The sequence below is a fragment of the Paroedura picta genome, chromosome 1 (assembly GCF_049243985.1).
Source record: "Paroedura picta isolate Pp20150507F chromosome 1, Ppicta_v3.0, whole genome shotgun sequence".
Classification (NCBI taxonomy): Eukaryota; Metazoa; Chordata; class Lepidosauria; order Squamata; family Gekkonidae; genus Paroedura; species Paroedura picta.
This window is the reverse complement of record NC_135369.1, coordinates 57,181,553-57,207,274: the sequence shown is the minus strand read 5'-3', so window position 1 is coordinate 57,207,274 and position 25,722 is coordinate 57,181,553. Positions and strand designations below refer to the sequence as shown.

Genomic DNA, 25,722 nt, shown 5'->3' with positions numbered 1-25,722 from the left:
CTAATCATTTTAGTAGGATTTATTTTACCTTGTGTCTGCATGACTTTTTCCCCTTGTGCAGTACCACAAGGAAAGAGTATTATGTTTGCACATGCATTGGTAAAGGATAAACTCTAGCTGAGGTATGTTTTTGTTTCCTCATGTATGAAGACCTCTCAGATTATTGGATTATAGGAGAGATTGCAATATATGGCTTGCTGTTGTTGGAAAGAGGCCTTATTATAAGACATAATTATATTTGTGTTGAATTCAGATACCTAGCAATACAATTAAAAATGGAGTTAAGGAGCCAGCTTGATGTAGTGGTTAAGAGCAGTGGCCTCTAATCTGGAGATGGGGTTTGATTCCCCACTCCTCCACATGCAGCCAGCTGGTGACCTTGGGTCAGTCACAGTTTTCTTGGAACTCTCTCACCGTCACCCTACTTCAAAAGGTGTTTGTTGTGGGGAGGGGAAGGGGAGGTGATTCTAAACTGCTGTGAGACTCCCTTGAGTAGTAAAAAGTGGGGTACCAAAAAACAACACTACCATCTCTCTCCCTCTAAACTATTCTAAGCCCATTAAAGTCACTCTGTTTGGGATTGCAACCTGAATCAACCAATCCAGGGCCTGCAAAACTCATTAGTTCTAGGAAGTAGTCAGCTGAATGACCTATTATGCTAATAAATTTCAAATGGGTAGAAGGAAGAGTGCTTGCAGTAGAAAGCTCACACCTTGAATAAATCTTTCTTGGTCTTAAAGTTGCTACTGGACTTTGATTTTATTATACTAAATGTCATGAGATCCTTTTGATAGTTAAATTAAAGTGTGTGTGTCTGTCTATTTTGGTATATCTGGTGTTATTTCATCTTGGTAAAAACTTCAGTCTTTCCTGGTACAGAACATTACTAGGGACATCACTGGGAATGGCCCAGTTTCCGTGCCCACTCTGTTTATCTTTATGCCATCTGTCACTGTGAAAACAGTGTGTGAGATTCATGCAATCAACCTCCACACTTGACGTCTTCACACTGATGGTACAGAAGTACAAAGCACTTTCTGGTTTCTAACTAAAATCTTATTTAAAAGTGCAACATTCCTTATGTTTGTTCTACATTTCCTGGGTGTTATTCCATGGTCTTCCCTCAGAAGCAGCTTTAGTCTCGAGAACTAGTTTTGATTCCCCACCCTTCTTCCACATGAAGACCGGTGGGTGACCTTGGCCCAGTCACAGTTTTCTCAAAACTCTCTTAGCCCCACCTGGTTCACAAGGTGCCTGCTGTCGACAGAGGAAGGTTAGCCCTTTGCTAACAAGGTCGTCCAAGGTGTTTAAATTCTGCATATCGACACTATAGATACATATTTCAGATATGGGATTTGAAGGGAGACAAAAGCTTGCCTGAGGATAGGACAGTGAAGTTGGGTAGAGATGCAATATTTATTTTATTATTAGTCATATTTATATGCTGCCACTCCTGGACCTGCCATACAGTAAAATAATATAAACAGTACAATCCTATATATCTCCAGACCCTAAGCCCTCCTCTCCCCTTCTCCCGATTCTGCCAGATCCAGCAAGCTCCCCAGGGGAGATGTTTCACTGAGGGGGATTCTGCAACAGTGGTGCTACTCCGGGACACTGCTGGTGTATTGCAGAGCAGGAGCATGCTCTACTGCTTCCTGCGTCCCCACGGGAGACTCATTTCTGGTGGCAAACCCAGTCCACTGCTTCCTGTGTTCCCATGGGGGATGCAGCTGCATCAGAAATGTTCTACCACATTTGGGGGGCGGGTGTTGCAGGAAGGTGGGATTGCATGAAAACACAATCCCAACTTCCTGCAAAAAAATGCCCCATTTGATCCAGTTGTGCCACAAATAACTTCAGATCCAAGTGGGATAGAATCATAGAATCATAGATTTGGAAGGGATCTCCTGGGTCATCTAGTCCAACCCTTATATTATACTAATTTGCCTTATATTAATCTACACATCTGTCAATTTTTAAGTACTGGTGTGCTTTCTTTCATAAGGTTTAGATCTCATTTGTTGCAATGTGTGCTTTTAATGTGTATTCCTTTTGCTCTTCTTAATAAAATTAAAACCCACAAAAACACTCAAACATTTCTGGATATAGAAAATACAATTCTAGGCTGACACAAATATTAGTGCTTGGTCACAATGCAGACTGGAGTCTGTAGGGAAGAAACATTTGGTATATACCCTTATTTTGAAACGTCATGCTACTTTACGCTATTCCGCTCTTGAACTGCCAAACTGTAAAAGTCCATTATGCTACTGAAAGGAATATACGAATTATGCCCTGGCACTTCAGGCAAGGATTTAGCATAGACTCTGATTCTCTCTGCCAGTTAGATGCAAGATTCTATTAAGCTGTAAGTGAGAAAATGGTATTGCCCGCAAACTAATTGTACAAAAAGACTTTGACATAAGTAACTGGAACCCAGTCCTTTCTGAAAACTATCCAGGAGATATTATAAATCATTCGATCATTCTTGTCAGCTGAGTTGAAAGCCTTGAGCTGCCAGGCTGATTTTATTTCTAGCATAGTACATTTTCTTCTCCAACTATTGACGAAACTGGGCACACTCAAGCTTGCTCTATTAGCAGCTTCCCCATCTGCCCTCTAGGAGCAAGGAGCTCTAGCTCAGAAAATACTCAGTTTTTTTAACGAGGCTTTTTCTTTGAAGGCACAAAGAAACCCGAAGAGCCATTCACATACTACTCTTTCTGCATGTATGTAGATTCTGAAGTAGGTTTTCAATGCTTCTGCTAGAATATTTCAACACCTCTATACTTGTTAACAAACAATACAATACAAGAAGCCTTCAAACTCTAGGGTGCAAGGAATTCGAACACTTACCAAAATTGATGCAATGGTGTAAAGGTGCTTGAAACAACACATTTTTAGTCCAACACTATTGTATCGAAGGAGAAAAATCAAAGAAGCGTTTCAAGGACATAGCGGTGGAATAAATAAGAATGAACCTCTGTCATTTCTCATCTAATTGCCTTCTAGCTACCTATTAAATCAGATTCCTGGTCCTTTCTCAGATTTTGTTTTCAAGCACTGACCACAATTTGCAACCATTGCTGGAAGATTAACACAAGTGAACATGTAGTAGATAAGCTATATCCCAAATTTAAAGGGACATTATTAGGATTCTTTTTATTTTGCTCTGAGCTTGAGGAAATTATCTGTAATCACATTGACATAGAAATATGTATCATTCTGTCTTTCTTTTAGCATTTTTAAGATTAAGGCCAGTTTGACAAGGTCATTTGATTATAGAGGATATGATTAAATATTGTTAATTTTCCCTTTTAGTACTAGCGTTCATGTGAGGGTCCAGCCTAGCAAACAACAGGAATGCGGGGAGGTTGGCATTGCTAGTGGCCATTGGTGCCAGCATGATGTCACTTCCAGGAAACCCCCTAAAGTGGAGTCTTACCTCTCTAGCAATTACTGGACACTCATTTCATAAACAGGACTGATGTCACTTCTGGGGAAAACTAAAAGGCAGTTCCTAGAGAGGTGTCACTTCCTTGTTTTCTCTGATTGCTGTTTGTCATTTTATTTTTTCACCTGCCCTGCTTTGAGAGAGAATGAGAATGTGGGGCAGGGCATCCCTAGCCCCTATTGAGGAACTGGAAACTCTAGTCCATATAGATTTACAAAACTGAAAATGTTTTGTATATCAGAACTGTGGTTTAATTCTTGTTATTATTTATTAAATTTATATACTGCTCCTCCCTAATAGGCTCAAGGCAGTGTACAGCACTTAAAAATTCTCCATTAATATGAATTCTGATAGAAGCATAAAACATTGAAAACCATACAGCTGTAACCTTGAGTGCCCCAGTTATCTCACATCTAAGGCCTTATTCTTATTCTTGTATCTTTAGGCCATTTATGCCACTATACTCTGGAAGGAAGGAGTGTATTGTGGAGCGGGGAAACCCAATTATTTTATTTGTTTGCACTAGCCTCAACTGGATGCCTTATGGAATAGTGCCATTTTACAAGCCCTATGGAACTTTGTTAGTTCTGTCAGGGTCCAGGTCTCCGCTGACATCATATTCCACCAGGCTGGGATCAGGGCAAAAAGGCATGCTTCTTTTGAGCCAGAGAGCATCAACATGTTAGCACTTGGTGATCTTAGTGTTCTTATGGGGGCATATTTAGAGAAGCAGTCCCTCAAATAAGAAGCCTAGTGTTTGGAAGAAGCCCTTCCATGCTTATAAGTTATTAGAAACTATAGGGTTTGGTTTAAGGTGTACACTACAAGTAGTCATATTAAAAAGGGCTATCTTTTGAATCCCATTAATTTTAGCGGGAGATATTTAAGCATATACCTAAACATTTTGCTGAAATAAACATTAAATAAAATTGTTTCTGCTTACATTTTTTGCTAAAAAAGCAAAACTGAATAGCGCTGTTTCCCCTTCCTTTCCTGTGATCATACAAAACAAGACATATCACAGAGCAGTGTGGAAAGTATTCCGGGGGTGGTTGGCAAATAATAACTGTACAACTGACAACTGGCTTACCTTTGCAAACCTTAACCAAGTAGCTATGCAGAAGTACAGATGCTTTGTTAAAAATCAAATGGTATATCTGTTGAGAAAATGGGAAATGTTTTGTCTTTTGTGAGGTATCAACATGGTTTTTAGTCCTCCTTTTGCTTCTTATTTACTCTGCTTTTATTCACTGCTTGGGATTCCTCCATGACCTTTTCTCTTTGTTTATTTTGAAAATTTCTATGCTGCTTTTCCAGGTACTCTGCCTGAGGCAGTTTACAAACATGATGAAAAGATAAAGCATCTTTAAGTAATTAAAATTAACTATTAAAACCCCATCTGTAGCATAAAATAGCAAAAATCACTTCACGGCTTTAAAAGAAGTTGCATAATACAGCTCTCGGAATAGAAGCAGATTGTACAAACACTTCAGAGCCGGAGTATAAATGTTTTTGCTTGGTGCCTAAAACACTACGGTAGGTGCCAATTGGGGCTCATGTAAAAAGGTATTCCATAAGCGAGGTGTTCCCACTAAAAATGCACTGTCTCTGGTTGCCACCCACCTCACTTTTCAAAATAGAGCCATAAAGAGTTGGACATATGAGGAAAAGCTTACTTCAGGCACCCTCAAGCTATATCACCTTTAGACTTATGTAAAAAGTTTCAGTACACATGAATACTACTTCTTGGGCTGTTTCTGGACTTCCTGTTCTGGCTCTTCCAAAGGCTTGAGCTCAGAGACACAGGCTAAAGGCCAAAGGGTCTTGTCTTTTGACTCGGCTGATGAACTCCCGGATCTTGTTGTGAGCCGAAAGGTGCAGTTGACAAAGCTGATCCTCTAATCTTCCCCTGCCTGCTAAAGAGCATCTGGTGACCCCTAAGTTTTATAGGTACCAGAAGAAGGAAAAATTCTCATCAAGATGGTGTAGCTCTTTATATATAAAAATAAAATGTGGGACACATTCATGCCAGACGCTAGTTTTGGTACACATATAAAATTGTACTGTAGTTTGGTAATATGACAACCAACCATGCTGTAACATATTTATTCCTTTTCCTGTCCATTTCTTCCTCCTCTTGCATGTTGCAAGTCAGTTATGACTTACAATTTTGTACAATCATTATTTGAAAAGAAAGTGCAAATCACTGGTTAGTATGTAAGAATAACCTATAGATTGGGCTAAGGAGATCATAATTAATTGAAGTCACTATCGGGGATGAACCATTGGGCCGCTGCACACTCTAGTGTGGAGTGCTACTGGGTGCAATTCTTTCTACAATACTATTTAACATCTTTATGTGTCTTCTTGTCCAGCTTGTCCGGAGATATGAGCTCAGATGTCACCAATATGTGGATGACACCCAGCTCTATCTGTTAATGAGTAGTCAGCCAAATGGTTCTCCCAAATCCTTGTCCTTGGCCTCCAAGATATCTTGGAGCCGTGGCTGAGTGGTTGCAGCAAATCTGCCTGAAGATTAACCCCCTGAAGATAGAGGTTGTGTGGCTGGGTAGGAAGGTCCTAGAAGAGGAGGCGTAGTTGCATAGACTGCAAAAAATCTCGGTGTGCTCCTTGATAACCAAGGTAGCTCAACGGGTGATTTCCCATATACATCAAGTGAAACCTCTAGCCCCCTACTTGGATTCAGAACATCTAGCCACAGTGCTCCTTGTGAAAGTCACCTCCAGGCTAGACTACTGCAATTTGCTCTATGTGGGCCTTCCCTTAATCAGAATGTGGCTGCCTGGTCCTTACCTGAACCCCGTGGAGAGGCAATATTCAACCAGTCCTCCAGCAGCTTCACTGTCTGCCAGTATAGTTCCAGATCAGGTTTAAGATGCTGTTTATGATCTTTAAGGTGCTGTGTATCTGAGGAATCACATCTCCGAGTAGGTCCCCTGAAGAGCTCTTTGCACAAAAAATGCCAACTTTCTAGTGCTCCCTAGCCCCAGACAGGTGCAGCTGATCTTAACCAGATCCAGGGCTTTTTTGGCCCTAGCACCAGCCTGGTGGAATGAGCTGCCAACACAGGTTTGGACCCTTTCAGAATTGGAGTTGTTTGCTTCATCTTATTAGGATTTTTAAGCAACTTGTAATGGGTTTTATAATTTTAGGAATATTTGTTTTGGATATTAATGGTGTTAGCCACCCCAAGACCATTGCTGGAGAGGGGCAGTCTAAAAATGTCATAGATAGATGGATGGACGGACAGACAGATGGACAGATAGTAGGGATGTGATGGCCAATATTAGTTCACCATTAGTTTCCCCTTTAGCTTGTGGTAGTGTTTTCAGTGGAATGATAAGAAATTTATATTTTCCGTTACTGTAAAGCAGGAAAATGTGATTTATTTATTTATTTATTTTTGTGGCCAGTAGGAGCTATCTTGCTAGGCCACTTGACTACAATTTCAGGAATCAGTATTTATTTATTTATTTATTTAGATTTATATACCGCCCTCCCCGAAGTAAAGAGACGAATGCCTGTGCAGAAAATACATACTTTGGGAGTCTGTAAAACTAACCCCCCTTTCTTCAATCTGCTTCAGAATTAAGAGGTCTTTAGATTATAGGAGTGTTCTGTGATCTGTGCAAGTATACTACTATTATTATTATACAGCTACCATATATCTTCATATAAATTCCCCATTGAAAATATTACTTCTGAACTCCAGAATCACACAAATTTAAATACCAAAATAGTAATGCCCTACCTGGAAACAAGCATATTATAATGATTTTTTCCCCATTCTACTCCCTATCCTGTATTGGAGTGGATTTTTGTTCTTTGGTAAAAGCAGTTGCTGTTGGTAACTAAACGGGTGGGTGGCTATGTTGGTCTGAAACAATAGAACAAAATTTGAATCCAGTTGTAGCTTTAAGACCAGCAAAGTTTAATTCTGGGTATAAATTCTGGCACACACACTCATTTGAAGTTAGACCTCATTTGGAGTATTGTGTTCAGTTTTGGTCACTACAATGAAGCGGCAGGGACTTACCGGTGCCGCTGGTTGGCTGGGGGAGGGCGAGTGGGGAAGCGCCGGCTCGGCATTCCTCGTGCGGGGCTTGGGCGCGGGGCGCGGCGGCGGCAGGCGCGCGAGCCTCGGGCGGGGGTTTAAACGCCCCGGGAGGACGTTGGCCGTTGCTTCCCTGCCTCTGTCTGGAGTGCGGGCGAGCAATCGGCTTGCCTTGGCCCCGGCGGCAATTTAACTTAAAAAAAAAAAAAAAAAAGAGGTACCGGTGAGCGGAGTGGCTTCGCGAGTGATTTAAAAAACACACACACACACCCGCGAATCCAAGCTCAGCAGGTTGGCTCTTGAGTTTCTTCCCCCTTGGAGGGGGTAAGAAACAAAGTAAAAAAGGGGCCGTTTTAAAATCGGCAGGCTTGGCTGGGAGGTTTCGCTCTTGAGTTTCTTCCTCCTTGGAGGGGGTAAGAAGCAAAGTAAAAAAGGGGCCGTTTTAAAACCGGCAGGCTTGGCTGGGAGGTTTCGCTCTTGAGTTTCTTCTCTCTTAGAGGGGGTAAGAAACAAAGTAAAAAAGGGGCCACTTTGAAATCGGCAGGCTTGGCTGGGGAGGTTTCTCACTGGAAAGAAACAAAGTAGAAAAGGGAAGAAACAAAGTATCAAGGGTGGCTATTTGAACAGCAGATTTCAAAGATGCCAGCAAGGAGAGCTACCCGGGCCAGACAGGCTGGAGGGAGACAGGGCTCCAGGCAGAGTGCAGGGATGGATTGCGCGGACCCTGCCCAGGAGCATGGCGGGCCACTACGGCGCAGCAGCGCATCTAGAGCCCGTGAGGCATGGGCTTCTGCCTTGCCAACTCCACGGGCAGGGCAGGGGGTGGCATGTCAAGGACGGTCACCAGCTCGCTCACCACGCAGAAGGGCAAGTGCGGCGGTTGGCAAGAAGCGCCCTGTCAAAGTAGTTGAGCCATCTTCAGGCCAGGAGGGGGAAGTTAGGCAGGTCAGACCACGTGATAGGCGCAGTAGCAATTCTGGGGTTAGACCAGTGGTGAATAAAAAACAGGCAGTGGTGCATAAGAAACAGGCAGGAGCTCAACAACAGGAGCGGTCTGAGTCCAGAGTAGCCTCAAAATGGGGTAGTCCTGCAATGTCAAATTCTTCTAATAGTGAGTCCCCAGTGCAGCAAACTCGGGGAAGAGGAAGAAATAAGAAGGCGAATGCCAATCGCAGACATGGTTCCAGGAGTGCCAGGATCAGGAAAAGCAAGGAAGTTCAAGAGTTAACAAGTTCTAGTGAGGGTTCTTTTAGTAGTTCTGGTGGCAAAAGTGAGAGCACATCCGCTTCATCGGAGGAAGGGGATTCACAGGCTAGTAAACAGGTGCTAAGAGACAAATCATCCGGTACTTACTGGAGAGGCTATGCTAGGGCCGTGGAGCACATGTCTAGGGCAAAAGTCAAAGGGAAGGGTCGGGCTCAAGGCAGCCCATCCAGTACTTCAGGAGAGGGGACGAGCCGTACTTCTAAAGAAGGAGTGCCACATGCAGGACAAGTTGGAACAAAACATGGGAGGAATTCAAAATCTAAAGGGCACAAACGACGGCGGTCTTTGCGCAGCAGTCCGTCGTCGGGTGAGTCCTCCGAGTGGGATGACGGGACGGAAATCAGGCGGGAGGGCTGGTTTTGGATTGAAGGGGCTTTTGTGCCCGGAATACCGAAATGGATGGATCTTCGTAGGACAAACACAAAACGGCTGTTAGATGAAGCTGGAGTGCCGGAAAAGGATAGGGCCCCTCCCGTTAAATACAAGACGGCTGATGCGCCTCCAAGTGTTCACTTGCGGACTAAAATCCGTGAGCGGGCTCTGGAGGGTTATTTTGTTGATTTCTTTTCTCTCCTAAAAAGTCAAGAAAAGATTGGGGACACCGGTAGCAAAAAAGACCGGAAACGGCGGAAGGATGCTCCTTTCGTTGAAAGGTCCTTTGATAACTGGCTTAAGGGTTTTGCCGAATATCTGATCCTAGTCAGTGGATCTTATCCCGAGCGAGGGTGGCATTTGGGCCGCTACTTTGCGCATATATTGGAGGCTCGGGACATAGCAGGGGATGAAGGGGCAATTGAGTATGACCGTGCATTCCGGGAGTTAGCTTCGCAGAATCCGGATGCACGGTGGGACTTAAAGCACCTAGACACATGGATGGTCACAATTGGGTCAGGAGCCAGGCGTCCCAGGGAACGCAGCCAACAGGGTGGGCTAGGAAAGCGTTCTTTTGGTCTCACATGTTGGGATTTTAATAATAAAGGATGCAGGCGGCGGCGTTGCCGTTTCGATCATAGATGTGAAGCATGTGGGGGGGGTCATGCTCTTCCAGCATGTACTAAAGGTGGTTCATCAATGCCCTTTCGAGGGGCCCGGCCTCTCAGTAAAAAAGAAGGGGGGTCGGGCACTGCTGGATCTTCAAATGCTGCCAAAACTACTTAGGTCCATACCTGCTGTGCTGCCAAAACCACTTAAGTCCATTCCTGAGGTGCTGTTATCCAAAGCCCCCACTCCGGTAAGTGTGTCACACTTGTTGGCTTGGTTACACAGATACCCCAATAGAAGGGCAGCAGAATACCTTGCAGAAGGTTTCCGGGAAGGCTTTAGGATTCCTTATGTCGGGGTACGGGAGGCTTCGTGGTCTGAAAACTTAAAGTCAGCTAAGACAATGCCTGAGGTGGTAGCTAAAAAGCTTGAGAAAGAGTGCAGGGAAGGGCGTATTGCAGGTCCATTTGATGCCCCACCGATCCCTCATTTACGGGTATCTCCGTTGGGGGTTGTGCCTAAGAAGGCAGCAGGGGAGTTTAGACTTATCCACCATTTGTCTTATCCACGGGGGTCTTCAGTTAATGATGGAATACCACACGAATTATGTTCTGTGCGATATGCGCCTTTTGATCAGGCAGTAGCTCTGGTTAAGGCCAACGGGCCTGGTGCGTTAATTGCCAAATGCGATATTCAATCGGCATTTCGACTGTTACCAGTGCACCCAACAGATTTTAACCTATTAGGTATGCAATTCCAAGGTAGCTGGTACGTGGATAAGGCAATGCCAATGGGCTGTGCTGTGGCTTGCGCAGCCTTCGAGTCGTTCAGCACATTCTTAGAATGGGCGGTAAAGGCTAAGGGGCAGTTTGATGAGGTCACTCATTATTTGGATGACTTTCTTTTTGTGGGGCCCCGAGGTTCAATGGCATGTGCACAGCGGCTAGCCACGTTTCAGGACTTGGCGGCAGAGCTTGGTGTCCCATTGGCGGCTGAAAAAACAGAGGGACCGGTAGCTTGCCTTTCATATTTGGGGATCGAACTTGATTCCATTGAAGGTACCTCCAGGCTCCCCCAGGATAAAATAATAAAAGTAAGAAGGCTGTTGGGAGAAATGTGTGGGAGGAAGAAATGTACCCTTAAGGAAATGCAAAGCTTGGTTGGACATCTCAACTTTGCATGTAAGGTGATAACACCAGGCAGGGCATTTTGTGCGCGATTAGCGCATTCCACTGCTGGAGTGAAGCAAGCGCATCACCACATAAGGGTGACCTGTCACATAAAAGAAGATTTGACGGTTTGGAGGGAATTTTTGGAAACGTTCAATGGGGTTGCCATATGGCAATCTCCTTTATCAGTTAAGGATAGTTTACAAATTTACTCGGATGCTGCGGGGAGCCTAGGATTCGGGGTATTTTATGAAAACCGATGGTGTTCAAGACGTTGGCCTGATTGCTGGGATGCAGCAGTGCGTAGGGACCTTACCTTTTTAGAAACTTTCCCAATTTTGGTTGCCGTGGAGTTGTGGGGTTCATTGTTTGCTAACAAACGGGTAAAGTTCTGGTGTGACAATCAGGCTGTGGTTCATATAGTGAACAGACAAAGTTCAAAGTCAATGCGAGTTATGAGGTTGCTCCGCAGACTTGTCTTGACTTGTTTGAGGTTTAACGTTACGTTTGTGGCCAGCCACGTATCCGGGGTCCACAACGAAATAGCCGACGCCCTCTCTCGTTTGCAGGACGAGAGGTTCCGTCAGTTGGCCCCGGGTGCGAACGCAGCCCCAGACGTCTTTCCAGAGGAGCTGTGGGCACTTGGCCGAGAATGATTTTACAGGCCGTGCTAGGCTCTGTGGCACCATCTACACGTCGATCGTACTTGGGAGCTGCCAAAAACTTCCTTCTATTTTGCAGAACACTAGGCTGCCGGGGGGACTGGCCTATGAAGGAAAGTTTATTGCTGAGCTACATGGCACATCTGTGGGAGCGTGGGGCATCACATAGAACTATTAGAGTCCAATTAGCGGGACTCTCTTTCTATAGCAAACTGTTTAAGGGTTGGGATCCGGGATCATCGTTTTTGGCAAGAAGGGCCATTAACGGTTGGAGACGTCAAGCCCCTGGGATCCCAGATGCTAGGCGCCCGATTACAAAGAATATTTTACAGAGGTTGCTGCAGAAGTTGCACCACATCTGTTTAAATAAGTATGAGGTCTACCTTACAGGGGCGGCCTTCACGTTGGCCTTTTACGGAGCATTTCGAAGTGGGGAGCTGCTGTCCCCGGCTCGTACTAGGGCAGGGGCAGCTACAGTTGCCTTACATGATGTAACACTTCATGGGGATGGTCTGTTGATTTGGCTCCAGAAATCGAAAACAGATCAATTGGGCAAGGGTATTTCAGTTCACATCCGAAAGCACGACTTACCTGTTTGTCCGGTACGATGGGTATCTAAGTTTTTGAAAGTTCGCCCAGATATTGTTGGGCCGTTAGTGATACATCGGGATGGGTCGTACTTTTCCCGATTTCAGTTTATGGCAGTTCTCAGGCTTTGTCTGAATGAGCTAGGATTGCCTGCTGGACAATTTGGTTCACATTCTTTTAGGATTGGGGCCGCTACGCAGGCTTTGCAAGATGGGGCTTCCACAAAACAGATCATGAAACTTGGGCGGTGGCGCTCAGCAGCCTATAAAGGGTACCTGCGCCCAGATATGGTTCACTAATCTATTCATTGTTCCAGGGATATGCCCTTCGATTTGGACAGTGTTGGTACTGGGGCACAGCATCATCTATTGGGCCAGCCGGTATGCAGTCAATTCTGGTTGGGGCCATCATCTTGGTTTGGATCACCACCTTCGCATTACATGGTGTGGTCATCGGGGCCTGAGATGGAGATACCTGCTGGACGTTGCATCCCAAGCTATCTATCGTTGGGGGATGCCGAGTGTAATGATTGTTCAGCTGGGTGAAAACGACATACCAAAGATTCCTGGTCGCCAATTGATTAACATCATGGTGGAAGATCTGAAGGTTTTGCAGCAACGTATGCCCCAGACGGTTTTGCTATGGTCAGAACTTTTGAGCCGGCGCGTCTGGAGTTCCATGAAGAAGGCAGCGATCATTAATAGGGCAAAAGCTAAAATTAATCGTTCTATTTGTAGTTTTATTATTAATTGGGGAGGCCGTGTTGTTAGGCACCCTGACATTGATAGTCAGCTCGGAGCGTTGTTTCGAGCGGATGGAATACACCTATCCGATTGGGGGCATGACATTTGGCTAAATGATATCCGTTGGGCTCTTATTGAATGGTTATGTGGAGTTGAGGGTTGGCGGGATCGAATTCTTCGTTCAGTGGCGTTTGGAACACAGGAGAATGAGCCTATTGGGGGAGCCGGTATGCGATCGGACTCCCCTCAGGGGTTGGGACCTCCTTAACGAGGTGGTTCTAATGAGTGACCAGCTGACCCGGCGGGGCGGCGAGAGTGGCTCATTAATTGACCAGATGACTCTGGAGGTAGTCAAGGAGGTTTGCGCCCTTTGGCCCTCCATATGAGTTATCTCCCATGATTAGAAACCTGATTGGAAGTCCGTATTCCCGGCGGGGAACATTGATGGACTTCTTATCGGGTTGTGTGGGTGGAGCAGTCAGCGGACTGCCTAGGTAAGGCTCATTCACCTGGTGTAGCGCCAACCCTCCGTGGGAGGTTGTTTGATTAAAAGCTGTGGCCATTTTTAAGCCAATGCTGAGTCGCGTCTTCCTTCCACCAAATCTGGCCTCGTACCAGCCAATGAAGCGGCAGGGACTTACCGGTGCCGCTGGTTGGCTGGGGGAGGGCGAGTGGGGAAGCGCCGGCTCGGCATTCCTCGTGCGGGGCTTGGGCGCGGGGCGCGGCAGCGGCAGGCGCGCGAGCCTCGGGCGGGGGTTTAAACGCCCCGGGAGGACGTTGGCCGTTGCTTCCCTGCCTCTGTCTGGAGTGCGGGCGAGCAATCCCACCCTCCCACCCATTATGTTGTATGGTTTAATTGTTTATGTTTTGATTGCAATGTTTTAGTCACAGCGTTTGGAACACAGGAGAATGAGCCTATTGGGGGAGCCGGTATGCGATCGGACTCCCCTCAGGGGTTGGGACCTCCTTAACGAGGTGGTTCTAATGAGTGACCAGCTGACCCGGCGGGGCGGCGAGAGTGGCTCATTAATTGACCAGATGACTCTGGAGGTAGTCAAGGAGGTTTGCGCCCTTTGGCCCTCCATATGAGTTATCTCCCATGATTAGAAACCTGATTGGAAGTCCGTATTCCCGGCGGGGAACATTGATGGACTTCTTATCGGGTTGTGTGGGTGGAGCAGTCAGCGGACTGCCTAGGTAAGGCTCATTCACCTGGTGTAGCGCCAACCCTCCGTGGGAGGTTGTTTGATTAAAAGCTGTGGCCATTTTTAAGCCAATGCTGAGTCGCGTCTTCCTTCCACCAAATCTGGCCTCGTACCAGCCAATTGAAGAAGGATGTAGACAAAGTGGAGCATGTCCAGAGGAGGGCAATGAAGGTGATGAGGTGCTTGGAGACCAAGTCTTCTAAGGAAAGGGTGAGGGAGACTGGTCTGTTTAGCCTGGAGAGATGACAACTAAGAGGTGATATGATGATAGCCATCAAATACTTGAAAGGATATCATATAGGATGCAGCCAAATTATTTCTGTTGCCCCAGAGGCTCTGACCAGAACCAATGGTTTGAAATTAATTCAAAAGAATTTTCAGCTAAATACACGGAAGAAGTTACTGACAGAGTGGTTCTTCATTGGAACAGGCTTCCTCGGGAGTTGGTGGGTTCTCCTCCTTTCGAAGGCAGAGGCTAGATAGTCATCTGACAGAAATGCTGATTCTATGAACTTCAGTTGGTTGTTGCCTGCTAAGGAGCTCTGTCCCGGCCCTGATAATGAGCTGCCAAGCCCCCGCCTGCTCCACTTGATCTGGCTGCAAGCTGCTGCCCAAAGCCACCTTAAGCTGCCTAGCCAGGGGAGGGGGCCCTTTCAAGGCCTTTCTTAGGAACGGGGTTTGAAGTTAGTAATATATAAGTGAGAATCCCAAAAGGAATTTTAGTAGGTCACTTAATTCCCCCCCCCCTTTATTCCCTCTGTATCTCCCTATATTCTAATGCCTGCCAGTAGGTGGCACATGTTGGAGGAGTTGAAGGGAGGATACAAATGTGAAGTGGGGCACTGTCAGCATGACATCACTTCCAGAGAAAACTGGGAAGTCATGTTACTCTAGAAATTGATGGGAACTCTATAATTTTACCATAATTTCTGGCAATTCCTGTAGTGATTTGACATCACTTCTGGGGTTTCCTGGAAGTGAAGATTACACTGGTGATTTTTAAAATAAATTTGATCTCACCAGGTGATGGAGTAGCAGTGGGAAGCAGGGGTTACTGGTAGGATTTCTCCCACCGTAATGGGTGGCCTGTCAATCCTATATTTGTTATTTCCTTACATTTGCCCTACCTTTCTCTGTTATGGGGACCCAATGCAGCTTAGTGCATTCTTTTCCCCTTCATTTTATCCTTTCAGTAATTCTGCACAGTAAGTAATGATGAGAATGTGTAACTGGTCTGAGGTCATCCACTCAGCTTGCATGGCAAAATGGGGGTTTGAACATGGATCTCTCAAATCCTAGTCTGAAACTCTAACCATTATACCACAAACACTTTTGTGGGGTGGTTGCTTTTGAACAGAAGCAAGCAGCTGTGCCTGGGTGAGTCATGCAAGTTGTGTGGCATCAATTTGCCCAGTGAGCCCTTCCTTGAAAGCCAAAATAGTCCTGCCTCTTCTTTTTACTGAAAGAAACCACCCCATGAAAGCTGGCAATAAGATTGTGATGGGCTAGCAATAGCCCCTGAGGGCATTTATTTGATAATGCTACAGGCACTGCTTGTATCATTCAAGTTTTTTCTGCAAATCTGACTTCTTTTCCTCAAGTTTGTATAAAGATCGGTAATGATTATACATAACTGAATATGATTCTGGATTCACTGTCAAGCATTCAGTTTTGCCAGAAATCACATCATGGATCCAACCTTCCTTCAGAAAGCCTTCCTCCAAATGTTGTTGCTTTTTTGTTGTCACTTGAAGAGCCTTCTTCCAATGAGGTTTCAGACTTTGCACAGTATAGTGGTAAGGCAGATGCCAGTATAACAGCCTAAACTTGGGCTCCATTTCTAATGTGGCAGGCATCCTTTAAGGTATATGGGGAGAGGCTGCTGGTTTGTCTTTATGGTACGCTTGGCTGTTTTGTACCACACAAATCAGGTTGAACAAATGATTTAAAATGCTTGCCCCAGATGCGTTTCGTTGGAATGCTTATGTAGTGCTCTGTTTCTGATGGACCTGTCTTTTCTGCATTACAACATGCAAGACCCCTTTCTCATAAATACGTAACCATTTTGCAGCAGATAAGTGGTGAGCATATTATTCCTTGTTGAGTTAGCAGTTGCAGAGCATTTGAATCTTTGTACAATCCTGCAATCCGCTAATGTGATATTTAATGAGGAGACATCAGTCTGGAGAAAGGTAGTCAATATAAATCAGTGTTTACAAAGTGTGATTAACTCTGAAATATTTCATCAATGCTGTAGTCCCAGGCAGACTCTATGCTAATTACTAGAATCTGTGCATGTTTCAGGGGACTTCGATGGACTCTGAGTGCAGCAAACATGGAGCAGCAAAATTGCAATTATGCCTGGACTGTCTCTGATGACAATTTATGCATTTGGTGTGATGACCTCCCACTTCCCAAGAGAGCAATAAACAGAATGCATTTTCATTAAGATACTAATGCACTTAATCACAGGGGGAAAGGGTTAGAAAATAACAAAATACCTTTAAAGTGAGATGGGACAACACTGATGGGGAAAGACGTTTTTATTAAAAGTCCTTTTCTTTCCAAGAACTATTGCTATGGCAAACTGCACCATACTGAATATAGTTGTGGCTGTCAATGTGTGTAAAACTGGATGTTCAGACCAGGGTTTACATCACACACTGCATTAATTCTGTTTCTCATTCAGTGAGTAAAAAAATAAATTGAACATGTGTTTTCCCCCTTAAGCAGAGGCAAGATGCACTTTTTGCAATGAGTTAATGAGCAAACCTATTATATATACTTAAATTTGCACTGTCCTGGCAAGAAGAAAACAGAGGACAAGGTTTTCCATGTACTTTTCTGAATCTTGTCTTTCCATTCATCCTGTGGAATATTGGCTTTACACAAAGGTGTATTCCCAAATATAACCTCCTAAGTTGTATCTGTCTCAGTTAATATGTAAATCCTATACAAAGTAAGGAACACAAAGGCTTAGAACAGTATTTCCTACTTCCTTATTTTTGCTGTCATGAGTATACAGAGACATACATTTATAAGGTTAATATTTGTCCTGAAACCCTTTCTGGACTGCAGTTGTGATCCCAACAAGGGTCAAAATACAGCCTCACTGCCTGAATGCTGCTGGCAGAGCAGGAGAAATTCCTTTCCTGGTTTCTTCCTGGATAGGATTGGCAACCTCCAGGAGAGGTCTAGACAAGAATTTTCCTAGAATTACAACTGACCTCCAGACTATAGAGATCAGTTTCCCTGGATAAAATGTCAGCTTTGCTGGGGACTTTCTGGCATCACATCCCTGCTGATCTCCCACCCCTCATTATAGTCTGCTCTTAAATTTGGTCCCAAATATCCATGAATCTCCTAACCCAGACTTGGTAACCTTATATCCTGGATGGCCTCTTCATTGCACTGAATCCTGACTGCAATTTCAGAGAATGACTTGTATAATCTTTTTTTAAAAGTAGAATTCCTGGTGCCTGAGTCTCTTTAGGCAGGGTTGTAAGTGGAGAGATGGAATATCTTCTTCCAAAGAGCACAGAGTTTCTACAGTATACTTACAACAATTCCAAGATGTAGACTAGGCTGAGGGAATCATTGGTCAAAGCCCTCTCAGTGAGCTTCACACCTTGGTTTTGTTGTTATGGTTCAAGTTTTTCACCCTATTTTCTTTATATCACATTGAATAAAACAATTAGAGAAATGCGGGCATGCAACCAGGGTGCCTGAATCTTCTCAAAAAATTACTGGCACTGTAAGCGAACTGGAGGTCCCTTAACTGTCCCCAGAGGTTATTTTTGACAGCTTCAGAAGACTCTCCTAAACTGATATCAATAGGATGCTAGCTTTGGTGAGGCCAATCACTTGCCACCTAGGTCCCTGCCCCTCGTGGCTCATGAAAGCAGACAAAAGGAGGATTAGGGAGACCCTATGGGAAATCATAAATCTCTCCACCTTAATAGAGATATTCCCAGAGGGTTTAAAGAGGAGGTGGTCTGGCCTTTACTGAAGAAACCACCTCTTGAAATGCAGGACCCCACTATCACGCAGTTTTGCATCTGGCATTCCTGGTAATGAGCAACCACAGATCAATTACAAGCATTCCTAGAGGAAACATCAGTTTTGGATCCATTCCAGTCTGGCTTCCAAGCTGGCCACAGTGTGGAAACAGCACTGATCACCCTCACTAATTATCTCCAGTGGGAGCTAGACTGAGGCAGATCAGTGAAATTCTGTAAGGACAGTAAAATGTTGTTCTTCCAGAAGGTCTATGTTTGAGGCCATGGCAGCCTATAATTGAATGAGCTCCCATTTTTCTTTCTCTCTCCTTTCTCTCCCTTTTTCTTTTTCATTCTGTACTCTCCCCCCCCCCCAACTTGACAGCTCCATCAACAAAACAAACAGCCTGATAGTGAATGGAGGCTGCTGGGGTGGTAGGTTGAAGGTGGATTATTTATTAACCATTGTTTTATTGTTTTTTACTGATGGTTTATTTATGTTTCTGGAAGGACAACCAGAAAAACTATGATAAAGCTTTTGGTATCTACAGGTACAAATTCCCCGTGGGACCAAAAATGTACAGTAATTGGCCAAGGTTCGGAAAGAACTGGATGGATCCAATCTAGTGAATGCTCTTGAAGTAGGGAGAGCCAATGGACATGCTTCATGCATGCATTTATCATGTAATTGTAAGAGTGTACATTGGGACATAAGTTTGTATGTGCAGTGTTTTTGTTGATTCTAAATAAAAGATGGAAATCATTATGACCACTTATAACTTGACTGTTTTATAAAAATAATTTAAATCTAGTTACTGTAACTTTTGATTAAATATGATTTCACTGTTCTTCCTATGACTAAGAATTGTCTGTCAACTAACATTTCTCATTGGCTTCTCTTTCTGAATCCTGAATGCCACAGGTAACATAGAATACAGCTGTCCAGCAACAAATGAATGTGAAATCACAAAGCGCAGGCGCAAGTCCTGCCAAGCTTGTCGCTTCATGAAATGTCTAAAAGTCGGCATGCTGAAAGAAGGTAAGGCTGATCTCTTTATGTATCTTTCCACAGACATTGGCAAGAATTATAAATCAGATCAACTATTCAATGTAGCCCACTGGATTAAACATCTCTGGGTTTAATAAAGGTCTACATTTTTGATGCTCTGATTTTGACCCCTTTCACTACACTATGACTCTTCATTGGATCTATTCACATTGATTATGTATCTAGTTGGCTTTCAGTAGCTGTAAAATATCCTTGAGAGATCTTGCTCAAAGGTTTCTCAAGTGAAAAATTAAAAAGTTCAGTAAGCTATTCAAAATATAGGGTAAAACCAAGAATTTGAAACAAATAACTAAAACCGGCAGCAACCAAAATGTCTTCTTAAACAAAGTATGAAAAAGGAAGTTGTCAATTGGCTTTTCATGGTGGTGTTCAACACATGGGTTAGGATCTTTAGGTGGAATAAGGAACCCCTAGAAGTCTATCATTTGCTTTACTACTCTTTGAAAGGCCCATGCTGCAAATGTTCATGCATAGAGTGCAAGGATGCCACATCACCATGGTTCTCTTTACACACATACTGAAAGGAACAGTATGGTGACAAGTGAAGTCACTCTGTAACTGAGACATTCTCCATAGTTCTTACCCTTGGTTTGTTGCTCACTGTAGTATACCTCCTAGCTTCTGTTTTGTCCTATGGTGGTAGAAAAGTGGAGAGGGAAGGAATCTAAGATTTAGATGTGCACTGATCTTTTAATAAGGAAGGTCTTAAAGCTTAACTTAGGACATTTCCTATAAATGTGGAAAACAGTGTTAGGATCCCTACATATTTAGGGCTGGAATCTATAATATAGCTAAAACAAGGAAACATGCTTTATATGTTGTTGGAAATTTTGCCTTTTTTCAACTGTTCAGGTGAAACAGAGGTCATTATTGCATGTGCCACAAATCTGCTCCTATCCAGTGAATTCATATTGAGTTGTCTCAATAGACAATAATGTGTGTTAAGCAATCACTTTAAAGTGGCGTTTGCAGAGAAATGCAATTTGATCTCCAGTTCAGAAAGTGAAACATACACTTTTTCCCCTAGGTAACCAGTTTTCTCTCAAGTGCTGTTCCCCAAAGAATACAGGCTGACAGAGAGATGGCAGGGGGAAAAATTAGGCCTATCACACACCTACAGACGTATTCTTATTGGATTATACTTACTAAGAATAAACCACATTCTGTGTGGCTGCTTTGGCAGACGCTATGATCCTGTGAGCCAAAGCCTCCTGTCTTTAGTCTTATTCCAGAAAAAATTCCCGGCTAATTCACTGGGGATTTTGCTTTACTGAGAAACACAGGACTTGGCCATTTTTATTCTGATGTGGGTAGGATTCTTGCTAGTAGAAAACCTAATTTGTCTCATAGTACAAAAAATCCTTAATGGATGCTTTTAGATGAACTCTAGTATGAAAAGCATGCTTGAATGTGACATCTTTTCAAACAGACTATACTGCTTAGCATATTTGGCCTGTTAGAATAGAAACCCGTTGTTCGAGCTCTGACATGTGGCAGGTCTGCTTTTAAATACATCAAGGATTTATTTATTTAATTATGGCTGTTTTCAGTTGGTAAGATCATGCAAAAAATGATCAGTGTGGATCCTTGTCTCAGCCATGACATTGCTATTTTATGTTTAGTTAAAAAAACAGCGAGGGAGCCTCTCTGCATTATCTTCAATAGGTATCATCTTGCCGAAAAAGTTGGCCTACTAAATCTTTCTTAGGTACTGAGGTGAGTAGATGACTGAGTGAGGAAGCACTTGAATTTATTTCAATTCTTTGTGCTTCAAAAGAAGACCTCTTTTTGAAACCCAACAGAAAATCTCTTCATCTGCTTTACATTATGAAAACCAATTAATTATAGTCTGAAAGACAATATAGATATATAGCGGGATATATATATTTATATCTTTATATATATACTAGGGGCCAAGCCCGTTGCATTCAGGAATACAGTGGGTGCTAGATTGGGTGGAAGAACTCTGTGGACGGCCGCCCCCTCCCCCCAGGACCTGGAAAGGTTGCAAGCAGCTGTTAGGGACCTCACTGGCAGGGCAGCTCTCAGGCAGCAGGGATCTGCAGCCTCCAAGCTTCAGAGGTGATTGGCTGGCCACTGGACAGACAGGCAAGCCATTGGAGAAGGAGGAGGCTGTCAGGGGCAGGACAGCTGCCCTGAGTGTGTGTTAAGGGCTGAGTGGCACTTAAGCCATAAGACATGCTGCTCCTCCTCCAAGCCCTTACCAGAAATATATTATGTGGAACAGATTTATGTATTCTAGAGCAGGCCTCCCTACTGTGGAGCCTGTGGGCACCATGGAGGACACTAGCACCTTTCTTGGTGACCAGCAAGTATTTTTAGAAAGTGAATGTGGGGCTTTTGCCCACCAAGGAAGGCTTCTGGTTGGCCACTGGAGAGTTGATTGGCTGTGCAGATTTTTAAAAGTATTGCTTCAGCAGCAGCTGCCACTGTAGCACAAGGATCTTCACTGAGTGACTGGAAGTAAGCTGTGACAGTCATTTTGCAGCTGACTTTGCTTCCTGCAGCACCTATTTTCTGGCTCTGCCTGCCACACTTTGTAAGAATTACAGAGGCCGATGAAGGTTGAAAATAGCTGGGAATCCCTGTCTCAGAGGGGTCAGATGATGTTAGATATGGAAAGTGTCACAGAGTTTTGCCTAATTATTAAAGTTGAGAGCTAAAATTGGGAAGATGATTTCCAGAAATATTTTGGTCAGATGTCATTCATTCATACTTTTTTGTGATTTAAGAGCCTGTTTATTTGACCACAGAAACATGTTTGCAAGGTATGGAAGTATTTCTCTGCTTGGGAACATATATCAACATGTTGACTGTCTTGACATGAATGTTCATCTTCATTTTTCCCCCTGTCAAGTCCCAACTGACTTATGGTGACCCTGGAAGAGTTTCAAGGCAAAAGACAAAAGTGATTTGCCATTGCCTGCCTCTGTGTAGTAACTCTAAACTCCGAAGCACTTAGGGGCTGGCTTTCTCTAGACAGTATAAAATCAACATTCTTGCTTCTACCGGCACCTAATCCTAGAGTTGTGGTCCAGCTTTATTACTTGAGTTAACAATAATAATACCATCTTTAAAAGAGAAGTCCATTGACTTCCTAGAAAGGCACAACTATGCTTGGAATGGCATTGCAAGTATCATTTGGTCAAAACTGTCCATCCAGTCTAGATCAGTTGGTACCAGGCCGCAGCTCCTCCTCGTCCTCCTCCTCGGCTGCTGCCTTGGGGGCTGCCCTGCCACTCTGCCGCCGACATCCTATCTGTGTGAAGCGGGGTTTTCTGCACTGACAGCAACCAAAACAAAACAAGGAAGTAGACTGGACATAAGCAACACACTTTGGGTGTCATGGTCTCCCATCACTTCCAGATGGGACTGTCTCGTTGCAGAGAAACAAGCTCAGGGCTCCCATTGATTTGTCGTTATTGCGAGTTAAAATTTTCATGAAAATAAAATGTTCTTTATATTTGTTTTTGTGGCGTATCTGTATCTTATTTTGAAGGAATGTTTAAATGTTACCATAGCGACCAGAGTCAGAGAGCGTTAGGGCAGTGGTCGAGAGGAGAGTAGACTACACCCCCCCTCGGGGCCTCAGTAAAATTGTCAAGCATTGACCGGTCCCTGGTTATAAAAAGGTTGGGGACCACTGGTCTAGCACATGCCTCATCAGAAGAAGAAGAGTTGGTTCTTATATGCCGCTTTTCTCTACCCGAAGGAGGCTCAAAGCGGCTTACAATCCCCTTCCCTTTCCTCTCCCCACAACAGACAACATGTGAGGTGGGTGAGGCTAAGAAAGCCCTGATATCACTGCTCGGTCAGAACAGTTTTATTAGTGCTGTGGCAAGGCCAAGGTCACCTAGGTGGATGCATGTGGGGGAGTGCAGAATTGAACTCGGCATGCCAGATTAGAAGTCCGCGCTCCTAACCGCTACACCAAACTGGCTCTCAGAATGTCTTTCTGAAAGTGAATCAAAGAGGGAAATGTATCATACTCTAAACAGTTTAGAAATTTTTAAAATGGTGACCTGATCCTGTTGGGTAGTGATGACATTAGCAATTATTAGCCAGTTCTCATCCTTGAGGTGTGTTAGTATAGATGCCATGTTTCCTTCTTCCATACTAGAAGTAGTATTTCAGATAATCTTTAAATTATAAATAATTTACACAATGTTGAGTGGAGGAAGCACTTCAGTAATTTTACCTTTTATTTTAGTTTCGGCTTTTCTACCTTCTCCTCTCATTCTTCTGCTATAGACTTCAAAGTGAGGGGCAGTATATAAGCCAAATGAATAAAAAAACAAATAAATGAATATAGACAACATGTGCATTTCTCCCAGAGACTTGCTTCCACACTTGGCACATAACCTCTCTATGGGAAAAGATGTGTGAATTCCCCATTATGTATTACAATTAAAGCCAGAAAATAAGAAATATCATTTAAAGGGTTGCAGGCTGGCCTGGATAAAAATGTCCTATCTCTTTAATAGAGGTTTTACACATAGAAATGGACAGTGAAAGATTTTATGGCATATAGGTAAATAACACCCTCTGGTAAACAGCAAGCAATTAAACCTCTGTTAAAGGGGCAGGATTTCTTTTTAGTAGGCTAGTTGACAACCCCCCACACTTTCTGATTCTTTGAAATGACTTTCCTGATCTTCATTTCTTGAACCCAAGGGCTGCTCTCTCATAGCAATTTAGAGTTGTGCCTGTCTCAGTTCTACAGCATAATGGAACAGGCCCTGTTTAAGTGGCCTTAATTCACATGTTAGGGAAGTTTTTGTCTATTAGGATTTGTGTTTGGCCACTAATGAAATGTTGATGGAAAATGCTAAAATGGCTAGAATGTCTTTCTCATCAATCTTGATGTGAGATCTGTTATTTTTCTAATGTGACCTAACTATAATTTTTAAGGACCAATATCAGAGGCTAACAGAAGATGTCACCCTTATTCAGACTTTCAACTGCAAGTTGTGCTTTTGCTTTTTAAAACTTGGAACTAGATCACAACACATCCGATTGATTAGATTTTATTTGACTGCAATAATTTACAGAAGTTTGGTGATGGAATATGGTTTAGGATCTGTGACATGTAGTCAGCCTTTGTAATTTCTCCTGTACACCAGTTATATGAAAAACTATCATTCTTTAAAGTTAGACATAGCCCCCCTCCCACTATCTTTGGCCCCTCCCACTATCTTTGTGTTTCAGACATGGTTTTATGTATAAGCAAATATTGTGATCCCATGTCAGATCATGCTGAAGCAAATCCATTCAAATATAAACTTGTTCAATTCAATTACGTCAGTAATAACATTTAGTATTGTAACTTAGCAGTTGGCCACAGCAGTTGCTACATGCTGATGGCTCAGTCTCCTTAAAAATTGACAGCTCGTATCAATTTGTTCATAAAATTTAGAAGGTGCTTATATGCCAAGTGGCTGTTCTGACAAAGGATTATCATTGGCTGTATTTGGTTGTGACACAGTCTACTGCTGTAACAGAATTGATTTTTGCTATATATTCACTGTCATGTAAGAAGATCATAGTCTGACAAAGAGTGCTTGCACTTGAAAGCTCATGCCCTGAATAAGTCTTTGTTGGTCTTAAAGGTGCTATTGGACTCTGATTTTATTGTTTTCTTATATGCCACTTTTCTCTACCCAAAGGAGGCTGAAAGCGGCTTACAGTCGCCTTCCCTTTCCTCTCCCCACAACAGGCACCCTGTGAGGTGTGTGAGTCTGAGAGAGTCCTGATATCACTGCTCAGTCAGAACAGTTTTATCAGTGCCGTGATGAGCCCAAGGTCACCTAGCTGGCTTAAGGTGACCAGATTGTCCCATGTTTGGAGGGACATCTGGGGGTACCTGGCAAATTGTACTTATGTTGAAATATAAAATATATATATATAATACAATACTATTTTTGCATTCTATGCATTCTATGAAACTTTTTGTTGCTCCATATAGACCAAATTTTTAATCAAGAACCCCCTCAGTCAATAGTGTCCCGCTTTACCAATGTTAAAATCTAGTCACCTTAACTGCTGGCTGCATGTTGGGGAGTGCAGAATCGAACTCGCCATGCCAGATTAGAAGTCCGCACTCCTAACCACTACACCAAACTGGCTTTACTTGCTAGATCTGAAATAAAATAAAGTTTTAACACAATGTATCATGCTAAAAGTTTTGCTGAACTGTCAACATGCTTCCTCTGTAAACAGTTTCAGTAAAGGACTGGAAAACAGCAAGAACACACAAAGAACCCTGTTAGCACATTATCCAGTTACCAATATGGGCCAGCCAGATAGCCCTTTGAAGTACTAGAGTCTTTGAAAGCGGTTCTGACCTTTCCAGAAGGCAATTTCCAGTTCAGAAGAAAATCTTGCGCATGTGGGTCTACATGCATGCTTTCTCTTCTCACCATGCAGATAATAAATACATGCTGTACGGTCACGGCATATTAGTAAAACTCTTACTAGCAGCGCACATG

General features: G+C 43.5%; 1 protein-coding gene across 11 annotated transcripts in view; it reads left to right on the top strand.

The window, feature by feature from the left end:
* Window positions 1–25,722, top strand: part of ESRRG (estrogen related receptor gamma) — a 619,420-nt gene that overhangs the window by 427,158 nt on the left and 166,540 nt on the right. For all 11 annotated transcript variants that reach the window (XM_077339358.1, XM_077339350.1, XM_077339409.1 and 8 more), the window contains one exon: window positions 19,067–19,183. In XM_077339358.1, the coding sequence (XP_077195473.1) occupies window positions 19,067–19,183 (117 nt within the window). The remainder of the gene's footprint in view (window positions 1–19,066; window positions 19,184–25,722) is intronic.